Genomic DNA, 12,022 nt, shown 5'->3' with positions numbered 1-12,022 from the left:
TATTATGTAAATCAGGTCTTAGTGTGATCTGACTCTGACCAGGCTGGTAACTTCACATAATTCAATGAGACTGCTCATGTGCTCATCATGATCATCACCATATTACCTGAGGGCAATGTAGAAGAAGCTAGATATTAGAGTCAAGTGCCTTAGCCTGATAAAGTCAGTTTTATTCAACCATAAAAAGTAATTAATGGAACTAGATATGAGACATGGTTAAGGCTATAACAGGCTGAGAAAATTCCCACTTGGGGCTTCTTGCAACCCAGTGGAAACTTATCTGGAGTCAAAACAGTAGCAATACTAATCCAAGCATATTTCCCAGGAGGAACTGAGAAGACTAAAAATGATGTGCTCTCTGAAAACCGCCAAGCCTTGCTTATTTGTAAGCCTTCCTTACAAATCAACACAGCTAATAATCATAAATATGCATTTTAAGTTAAGGTTGACTACTGTAAGCCAAAATTAAAATGTAAAGCTTTTAAATTAGCAAAAGAAATTTATCATAAGAAAAGCTGAGGGACTTCCCTCGTGGTCCAGTGGGTAAGACTCTGGGCTCCCAATGCAGGGGGCCCGGGTTCGATCCCTAGTCGGGGAACTAGATCCCACATGCATGCCTCAACTAAGAAGTCTGCATGCCACAACTATAAGCCCACATGCTGCAACAAAGATCCCACATGCCGCAACTAAGACCCAGCGCAGCCAAAATAAATAAATAAATGTTAAAAACAAAAACAAAAAAAGAGAAAAGAGAAAAGCTGAAGTTGACAACAAAAAGTAAAATAAAAAATAAGTTGTTATGCATTTGTAATTGCAATTACTGTAAATATAAACTAACTGTTGGAAGACAGAAGCTACAGATTAGGTTTTTAAAGAGAGAAGACCCAATAATCTTATCTACAATTGACATATAAAGCAAGACACATAGAACTACTGTAAATAAAAGTATGGAAAAAGATATACCTAGAAAATATATAGAGTAAAACAAAGTTGCAGTCATACTCTTGGCATCTAGATATATAGAGAGCTCTACATCCAACAAACCAAGAATCCATAGACTAATGAGCACATATGAAACATTTGCCAAAAAAAAATCTATACTCATTCACCAAATTTTTATGGAGAGCATACTGTGTTTAATCACTGTTCAGAGCCCTCCAATAGCTCTCTCCATTTCACTCAGAGCAAAAGTTAAAACCCTTGTAATTCACAAAGTTCTGTGTCACAAAGTTCTGCATGATTACTCTTTATCACTGTTATGTCTTATTCTCTTCTAAATACTTTTCCCTCTCCAATAATATTGGCCTCTTTGGCTATCCCTCAACCATGCCAAATATTCTCCCATTTTAGGGCACCTACCCTGGCTGATCCTTTGTCTTTAATGCTCTTTCCCCAGATATCCACACTGCTGAGGGGTCCAGCTCCTGGCTAAAAACCTATGTGTAATTTTTCATGTCAGACCACTGGTAATTACAAAGGCTTTACCTTTATCTGGCAGGTCTCACAGGGCAAAGCAGCCCTCCCCATACCAGACTAGGTGCACAGCCAGTGCACTGCATTCTCAAGAACTCAGCCCCCACTTCTAGCCATGCCCTTACAAATATCTGCATTCCTACTACAGGCATCTTTGTTCAGAGGCCTCTTTATCAGGGCCTTTGGCAGAGGCCTTCCTCAGGAACCTCTGCAAGACCTCTTTATCAAGGAGAGAGGTGGAACTTGAAGATGCTTTTTCTCTACTCTGACTTGGTGCTCAGTACTCTTCCATTCCTAGCCCTTCCCCTTTGTTTTCTGCCACCCCCAGATCCATAAAACAGTAAGAGCTATTTGTTCAGGGCTCCCCTGACAATGACACTACCCTCACTGATCCACCTCACCCCTAACTAATGCTGTTCCATAGGAAAAATGGTACAAGGGGAGGTGGTACTTCCTTCAGTTTAGCCTCTTACTTATACTACTGCAGTAAGTAATTAAAGTCCTGAGTGCTACTTTCATTTTGGCTTGTTGTCTTTATCAGCTATTCCTGTACCTGGCAGCTCAGCTCCAACTCAGCTGAACTCTTGACAAGTGTACCTCTCACATTTTCTCCAAGTTTCTTCAAATGCGACCTCAGTAAGTCCTATCCTTGACCACCTTATGTAAAATTATAGCCCACTTCTTGCTCATTAGAACTCTTAACACCTCTTAGCCTGTCTTATTTCCTTTTTCCCTATTAGACCTGTCACCTTTAAACATACTATGTATTTTACTAGTTGACTATGGTATTATCCATTTAATGATTTCCCCACACTCCCACTGAAATGTAAACTACACAAGGACAGGTACTTGTGGTTTTGTTAAAATATGTATCACAAGGCACACAAGGAGTACACACAACAAATACTGTTGAAAGAATGAACGAACAGGCAATCATGAAAAAAGGTACAACTTCTAGAAATGAGAAATATAATTATTCAAATAAAAAACTCAGTTGGGGCTTCCCTGGTGGTACAGTGGCTGAGAGTCCACCTGCCGATGCAGGGGACACAGGTTCGTGCCCCAGTCCGGGAAGATCCCTCATGCCGTGGAGCGGCTGGGCCCGTGAGCCATGGCCACTTAGCCTGTGCGTCTGGAGCCTGTGCTCCGCAACTGGAGAGGCCACAACAGTGAGAGGCCCACGTACCGCAAAACAAACAAACAAACAAACAAAAACTCAGTTGAAGGCTCAAACAGCATATATATATATATATATATATATATATATATATATATATATATATACACTGTTTAATATATATAGCAAAAGTGAAAATCTAGGAAAAATATATATGTAGAATTTATCCAGAATGAAGCAAAGAGTTATACAGATAGAGAATATAAAAAAGATAATAAGATATATGGAAGAAAGAATATGAAGGTCTAGAACAAATCTGATTAAAGACCCAAAAAGAGGAAATGGATGAAGAGGAGAGGTAGTATTTAAAGAGACAATAGCTGCAAATTTTACAGAAGGTATGAAATATATTAATCTACAGGTCTAGAAATAAAGTATCTCAAGCAGGATATATCAAAGGAACCCACATGAAGACAAACAACAGTATAATTGCAGAACATCAAAGACAGAGAGAAGACCGTGAAGGCAGCTGGAGAAAAAGGAAAGATAACCTCCAGAGAAATGACAGAATCACAGCAGAATTTTCAACAAAAATGGAAGCCAGAATATAATAAATGCTACAACATGTTGAAAAAAAATAGGATTATCAAGAAAAAGTATCATAAAAGAAAGGTGATGATTAAAACTTTTATGGATAAACACAAACTGATGGTATTTACCTCCAAATCAGCTCTAAAGGAAATGCCAAAGGATGTACATCAAGAATAATGATTCCAGAAAGATGATTTCAAAGCAAAAAGGCATAATGAATAAAAATAGCAAACATTTCTCTAATAATCCTAACATACTTAAAATAAAATTTCTTCAGAAGTATTCTACACTGGCTTTATCCAACTTTACTTAAAATAAAATTTCTTCAGAAGTATTCTATTAACCTCAGGCAGTCTTTCAAAAAGCTCTTACCCGGAGACCTAATAACTACAGATAGAGTAGAATCAAAATTTCATTCCTAAGACACTACTGTCTTCCTAAAATAATTAGCTTAACCTACCCTATAAAGGCATTTCTAACAGCTTCCTAAAGAGAATAAATAATTTCTTTCTCTTTGCTGCATTTATACTTTACCCAGTCTTCTACTGCCATATTTAACGACATTTGGTTGGTAATTATTAAATGTTTACCTCTCTTATCAAGCAACACATTCCTAGATAACAATGTTTGGATTTTAATAATTAAATTATTTACTTGGTTTATTCTGGTACAAATAAATACTCAAATGTTCATGGAACTGAAACAAAATTGGGAGGTGGGGGTGGAGAGTTAGAACATTACATAGTGATTTCATGTATCAAACTTCAAGGAAAAATGAAAATCTAAAGAGGTACCTTTTTGAAATTCATCTACCCACCTGCTCCAAATCAAGAGAGAGCCATTTATCACTTCCTTCTTCAGCCACTGATATACGATATTTACTTTTGTTTTTAAGCAAAAAAAAGGGTGTAAATGTGACAATTCTGGTAATGTTAAAACTGCTAAGATCTATAGTGACACCAACCTACAGGAAAAAAAATAGCAACATTTCAAAAACTATTCCATTATCATAACATCCTGATAAAAATTAAGTACTCAGTAGAGCTTAAAAAAAATTTCCTGATGAGCATAAAATGAACTCACTTGATATTCCATTTTCAGGCCCTTACATTTAACAGCTCCATGACTACCAACAGTATCAATTGAAAACTGATCTGACAATTCACTATCGGTTACCATAAGCTGAACCTAGAAAAAAATATTTCAAATATATTAGTATTTAGGTACCTTTAAAGATTCCTGCTTAAGTTGATATATCTTTTGCTTTTTAGCCTAAACTAATATTATACTGTTAATGCACTAAACCCTTCCCAAGACTAAATTTTAATCTTTTTAACCTCAAATATTTCACAAATGTTATTTCTACTTATTTCATAATACTTTATTCTTCTAAACAAACAAAAAGGAGTGATAAGTAGATAAAGAAGAATGAAAGTCAAAAAAACTTCACATACCTTATTGTTATTAAAAAAGTGCTTTGGCTGAAAAGAAAAGAGAACTGGTTTTTTACAATTAGGTGGATGCTTTCGATGAATTCCATCTGCTTTATACTGTAACATTCGACCAGTTTTATTGACCATCCAGTAAGGACTATGAAATGCCATAACTGTCTGGCCGGTATTATAAGTCACATGGATAGCAATATCTAAATCAGTCTTTTCTATTTCTGTAACACAAGTAAAACTGATGAAACTAATATCTTGTTGATTAGGTTTTATATGGTATTCACTTTTCCAATCATGATTAAGATAGTTAAGTAATTTTAAATGCAGCCTGGCTTCATCCAACTGTACAGTACAAATCTGGGCTGAATGGCCTTCATGTAGAGTAAAAACTCTATGTTCAGTGCCCTATAATAAAAAAAAATACAGTAAATTTTTAATGTTTCAGAATAATATGCCAAAATATTCTATTTAATGATTCCAAATGCTATACAAATGATTCTGAAATACCTGTGTCAGAAAAAGAAGACTTATGTTCATGTTCTAACTCTGTCAACTGTGTAAATTTCTATAAATTGAGATTTGAGTTACTGTATTTATAAAATGGTCTAAATGATCTACTTCAAAGGACTATTGTGAAAATAAAATAATATAGTGTGAAATTCTGCTGGCACTGATGAAGATTATAAAACACTATAATTAGTAAACAAAAATCTTATCCACTAGTGATTTTAGTTGTGAAAACTACAAAATAATGAAAAATGTACATAATCCAAAATAAGCAATCCCTACTAATCTCATTTTTGGTTTTTAACAAACTCTCATAACCCATTTCCAATCACTGTTTATACTGAATCTTACGTAGCTTTCAGAACTGTTCATTTTTCTCCACTCACATTTGCATTACCTTAGTTCATGCCACTGTAACCTCTCCCTTTAAGAGTTTCCTAACTGCTCTTACCTCCTCTAAGCCCTTCTCCACACCACAGCTAAACTGTCTTTCTAAAAAGTGATCATATCCTTTGGAAACTAGCAAACAGAATGTGGTCCCTAAAAGCATCAAGTTAAAAGTTCTATTAAAATGCAACACTGATAGACAGTCCATCTGGGTATTTCACCTGTTTTTCCAGCAACTCTCATCTGGTTCCCTCCTGTTATAACATGGGAATCTCTTCACCTTAAGATTTTAAATTACTTAAAGCAAAAACAATGTAAGCTATCAATACTTGACATGTTCCACAAAATAGAAGAGTAGTGCTGGTGGTGCTAGAGAGGTAAATAAATGGGAACTATGTGCCTGTCAGGCACTGTGCTAAGTCCTTTACAAACATTATTTAATTTGATTTCCCCATATCCCAATCATGAAAGTTTTATTACTATCCCCCTTTTATAGGCTAGGACAAATGATTTAGAAAGATAATGTAGCTTAGCTAAAGACATAGTGCTAGTAAGCGACAGAGGTAGGATTCAATCTCAAATCTATCTGACAGCAAAGTGTAAATTCTTAACCACTATGTTATCTATCAACCATATGGAAAACAGATATTCTTAAACCATAGATGTGTTCACTCCCCCACTCCGAAAAAAATTTAACAGAAAAGTGTAAACAGAGTAAATCTCAATAATTAATAGTTGATAGACTGTAATAAACAAATAATATACTACAATGAAGAACTACTTTCTTGTATTTGACAAGCAATGGCAAATGGAATATTTACTTAAAATCCTAAGATGGAGAGATTCCTGTTATAGCAACAGGAAGGAATCAGATGTAATATCTTAAAACAAAGAGTATTTAAAAGAAAAAGCATCTTTATAGGGCATAAAATCCTTTTAGAAAACTAGCACAAGAATAATACAATGTAGCAAGTTTTAAGTCTAGTACTATCATTTTAATACTAATTTTCATATATGTTTGAAAAGTTAGTATCCATCTTTTAAACATACATGAAATATACATGCATGGAAAAGATTGAAAAATATATATATTTTAGAACTGAAATGATAACTTCATCAGAAGTGCTACCTTCAGATAATGTGATTATAGACAATCTTAATAATCTCTATTTTCTAAAATTTTCTACAGGAATATCTATTACTTTCATAAATGATTTTTAAAATGGCATATCATATTTGTGTGGATGAATTATATTCAACTTAGTAACCAGATTTCTAAGGTAAATAAGTGGGAAAAAAAATTTTTTTAATCTTCTTTCATATAACATGATTGAAACATTTCTTTTCCATTTGAAGAATATCTGTACTGTCTATTCACCAGTATTTTAAAACATTGTTTTATGGTTCATAACTTTAAATAGCTAAAGCTACAAAATCAAAGGCAGGAGGGCATTAAAAAATTCCAGAATACCTCTATATAATAAGCAATTTTGTAAGGAAGAAGATTTCGGAGTAGAATAGGTGGCCACAAATGCATTATATATGGTAAGTCCCAACCATCTTCTGAATACACTGACACAGATGTCAAATTATCTTTTTCTGGGACAATATTAATGATAAATGGCTTCTTGGAAGGGTTTATAGATCTACATTTCTTCTTGAGAAAAGTGCCATCATTTTTTATAATTTCTTCAAAATCAATTCCTTCACACATTTGATAGTCCTCATCTTCTGGCTTCAGGGAAAGGAGTGATCTACATAAAAGAATAAACAATATATTTTAAAATGCTTTAAAAGAAAATACATGTTTAATTGTTTGATTATAGCTTCAGAACAATGAAATTATCTCCCTCCATACTATTGTAATAAATTTTTATATTTTCATTCTTCTTAGAGATAGGTAAAATAGACATACAGATACCAATTTCCATCTTAACTTTCTGGAAACCAATCAAGTTATTTGGCTTCCAAGAGAAGAATATTTTTCTTACAAACTTGCTGTCTTAAAAGTATGTTTACAAGATAATAACTGGTTTTTCGCAGAAAATACATAATCATACAGGTCATATATGCAAAACACACACATACAGCTGTGACTTAAACACTTAACTTAAAGAAGTTAGCTTTCCTGGATATGTGGTCCCAAGTACATACCATGATTGAGTTTGTGAAGCAAAAATATATTTCTACTGAAAAATTAATCACCAGCTATTCAAGGTTAATCAAATGAAAGCTTTCAATAGATACTTAGCTTTACAGAAATCTTGGGCATAGTTGCAGAAGTGGTTGTAAGAAGACAGTAATAAAATTATTAGGTGTCACATATGATTAATCCTTATATTTAAAAATCACATTCTTTGTTTACATTGCAAATGTACTTTGGGTTTAATAATTTTTTTAAACTTAAGGTGTGTCCAAGTATAAACACTTAAGTATTTTTATACTTGTAAAACTAATTACCTATGATTGTGACACTATCCCTTACTGTGTGACAAGTGTCAATACTATCTCTAGCTGTGATTGTTTTCTTAAGCTCTAGTCCCCCAAATTTTAAATATCTACTACATATTTCTGTAATGATGTCGGATGGTGCCTTAAACTGCTAGATTGAACTCTGAACCCTCCACACCCACTTCTCTGTGCGTCCTTTTTTCAGGAACTTCCAGCTATTGGCACTCTGGACTATAAAATAATATTAAATCTTCCTTATTCCCCCCTTACACACATAGATATAGTTACCTGTCAAATCAGTTATCAGATTTAGCCTATTTTACTTCTACATTCTCTCTGTAATTTTCATTTTTTTTCCATCAAGACATTTATTGGACTATTATTTACCAATGAGAAGGTAAAACTGAAAATGCACAAATGAGTAAGTCATTCTTTACTCTTAAGGAGATACCAATCACATGGGAAATGTAATGTTAAAAGATAACTACTGCACTGTGATAGGTACCCCCACCCCCCCAAAAAAAACAGGTGTATACTGCAGATTAAGGGCATGAAGAGTGTGGTTAACTCTTTCTAGACTGGCTGCAGAGTGTTTTCCAGAGGTCACAATTTTCCCCAAAAGCTTTCTTTCTGAAGGGTAGAACTGAACTAGAGACATATGCAAGGTTAAAGGAAAGTTTAAGAAACAAATGAAGAGAAAACATGAGAGACAGATGATCAATGGCAAGAGGTTTTGAGTGAGAAGAGCTGATGCAGTAAATGGCCTTAAAACAGAAGAACACCAAGTGTTCTGAGACAGGAAGAAAGAAATAGATGATATTAAAGATGAAGATAAAATTTACATAAATGGGGGCAAGACAATGAGCAAGCAACTATCCCAATGTGGACTTAACCTTTCAAATTTCATATTCCAACATGCACACTACATTCCAGTCAAACCCCTAGTCTTTTATAGACCTGTACAAATCCTGTGCATTCATGCCTCCTTATCTTTGTTATGCAATTCCTTCCATTTAAGATTGCCCTTCCCCACTAATCTCCACATTATTATACTTTAACTATAATTCATGTTCGTCTCTCAGGAGTTAATCATTAATCCCTTCTTTCCTTTTCATAGTTTTCTGCAACTAAAACTTTTTCTGTGATTCTTAACAACAATTGTTTTCTACTTTCTGTACTTATATAATATATCAATCTCTCAAGGGGAAGAGTTATGCCAATTCCTCTTGGTATCCTACAGTAGTGCCTTCCACACAACAAAACACTTGGTAAATACTTGTTAAATGAATTAAATTTAAGAATAAGTATACTTAAATTCTACAGAATGATACCCATTTGTTAATTTAAGACCTCACATCTTAAATATAAGAGTATCTATATCTAAGCATTAGATTAGAAGAATATCTAATGTGAAATCCAAGCTAGTCAGTCATTAATAATTCTAATTAAGATAGATTAACTTCCATGTAACAAACATTTAGCCTTGAACAAAAAAGTGTAAAGATACTCTAATGGCCTAACTTTTCTCTTCTATGGACAGAAACACAAAATATATAGTAATATTTATTAAAAATAAAGCAGAATGCCATTAACTTTTATTATCCAAGGACAAAATGGATTTCCTCACAGAAACTTTTGAACATATCTTACATGCTACTTTTTAATCCAGTCTTATAACCCACCCCAAATCCTCTCTAGAACAAGGTCAGATACTATAAACAACTATTTTGTGGTTGTTCTCTAGACAATATAACTCTTTCCCTCAGCAAGTCTGAACTAAGCAATAAAACTCATTAGGGTTAGAAGGTCTAGGCAATAAAACACTCATTAAGGTGAGCAGGTCTACTCTCTGAAAATATGTGCCAAAAACTGCTAGGCTGTCTTCTAAGCATTAGGGACCCAATCTTGAACTCCTAGTATGGGGCAGAATAAATAGAGGTAAGGAATATTTTAGCACTGCTTGTAATTTTGCCTCCATCCTTCTGTAGTATAGGTCTAAAGGTCCATATCTAGAGTGTGTTTTGAAATGGTACTTAACAAACTATGATGCTCATTCTGAGGAAGTTTTTATTCTCCAAGAGTTTAATCTCCCTAAAAGAGATTATCTTCAATTCCAGATTAAATATCCTAAATAATAATAATACTTGTTTGTAATATTAAGCCTATGATTAAGAGACTAGCCCATCATTCGTACTGTTACAATTTTAATAGTCCTTTCTTAATACATAAAAGATTTTATATCAAAATTTTTAAAGATTTTATATCAAATTTAATCTAATTACTTTAAATATTTAAGACAGATGTACTATACAGCTGACCCTTGAACAACATGGGTTTGAACTACACGGGTCCGTTCATAAGCAGACATTTTTCAGCAAATGAAGTACTTGATGACCGGCAGTTGGTTGAATCCATGGATGTGGAAACAGAGGTATGGAGGACTGACTATGGGACTTGAGCACCCAAGGATTCTGGTATCTGCAGTGGGTCCTGGAAACAATCCTCTATGGATACTGAGGGACAACTGAATGTGTATTTTTGACTGCGTGGGCGTCAGCACCTCTAACCCACATGTTATTGAAGGATCAATGTCTATCTCTATTTACATTACAATTCTATCAATGAACAATTAATAAATATGTAGATTAAGAGATAAAATATTTTACATTTTCTTAAGAAATTTCTAAAAAATTCTATCATAAAACCCTAGAAAAGTAAAAATCACTTCGTAATAGTGTAAATAAATCTAGAAGCCACCAATCATGCTCAGTTAGAAATTTTTTACAAATCATAAATATATATGACTATGGCCATGATAGTTATATTGCAAGCATGTAATTTATATTTACTAGTGAAAGCATAGATAATTTATAGGATATACATTATATACATTAAGTTAAATAATATTTCTTTAAAAAAATCTTCTAAGAGTGCCATAACTTAAATAAGTTAGATGAGATATTAACAAGATAAATTTGATCATGGTTTGATAACTTAAAGATAGATATCACTACTAAATCAGAAACTAAAAAGTATATAAGAGACCTTAGGGCAAACAAAAGGATAAAGAAAAAAATCACCGGTAAGATGCTAATGGTATGTTAAATTCACTTCCAGGTGAAGCCGTTCCCAATAAGGTGTCCCCTCCATAAACATAAAGTGGTATTGAAAAATGATTTCTAATCTGGGAAAGAAAAGTAACATTTAGTATCATTAATCTAAGAATCTAAAGACATTTAAAAAATATTCCATCTAAATATCCCAGCAAAAGAATTATCAGGCAATATTTATCTTGCTCGTATAAATTAGAAAAAAAAATCCAAACATGCAATTATCTTTGCTAAAAATTACAAGGATAGTTTCCAGTTTTAGAGAAAAGAAATCTCAAAAACAAAACTTTAAAAAATCTTAGAAGAAAATAACATCTTCTTGACCTTGATATAAGGAATAACTTTTCCTTTAGACAACAATAGTAGAAAAAATTAATAGGAAAAATATTACATCAAAGTTTTAGATGTCTATATGATAAAAGTGAAAAACAAGCCACTGGCTGGCAAATGTCTACCTTTTTACATCACTGTTGTATGCTACTCATTGAATCAAAGAGTGTGCAGAGAATAGCTCACCCAGTGAGTAGCATACAACAGTGATGTAAAAGATTAACATTATTTTGATTAACACACATTAACAGTTAAACCTCTGTTTATATTTATCTTTGGGATAGACAAAAACAAACTGGTTAGTAACACCATTTTCTTGTATTATTTCTATATCTTACTAAAATCTTTATATTTTAAAAATCATACCAAAATATAAAACATGCTGAGTGCAAACCAAGAACTGATAAATATATAAACTTAACTACACTATATTTTATTTCTAGATAAACTGTTTGCTCTACCGATTTAAAAGAAGACATATATTTTCATTTCTATGAAAGTACCTATAAGAAATTTAACACTAATGTTTTACTATTTAATAAAATTCAAAAGTAATCTATGATAATGAAGCAGCCCAATTGTGACCTTTTAATACAGTTCATCGTAAATCA

General features: G+C 33.1%; 1 protein-coding gene across 3 annotated transcripts in view; it reads right to left on the bottom strand.

Moving 5' to 3' along the window:
- Positions 1–12,022, bottom strand: part of VPS13A (vacuolar protein sorting 13 homolog A) — a 257,157-nt gene that overhangs the window by 62,794 nt on the left and 182,341 nt on the right. For all 3 annotated transcript variants that reach the window (XM_060102349.1, XM_060102347.1, XM_060102348.1), the window contains 5 exons: positions 11,052–11,155; positions 6,992–7,274; positions 4,636–5,031; positions 4,265–4,369; positions 3,999–4,145 (listed from right to left, as the gene is read on the bottom strand). In XM_060102349.1, the coding sequence (XP_059958332.1) occupies positions 3,999–4,145; positions 4,265–4,369; positions 4,636–5,031; positions 6,992–7,274; positions 11,052–11,155 (1,035 nt within the window). The remainder of the gene's footprint in view (positions 1–3,998; positions 4,146–4,264; positions 4,370–4,635; positions 5,032–6,991; positions 7,275–11,051; positions 11,156–12,022) is intronic.

The sequence above is a fragment of the Mesoplodon densirostris genome, chromosome 6, assembly GCF_025265405.1.
Source record: "Mesoplodon densirostris isolate mMesDen1 chromosome 6, mMesDen1 primary haplotype, whole genome shotgun sequence".
Lineage (NCBI taxonomy): Eukaryota > Metazoa > Chordata > Mammalia > Artiodactyla > Ziphiidae > Mesoplodon > Mesoplodon densirostris.
This window is presented reverse-complemented; position numbering and strand designations above follow the sequence as displayed.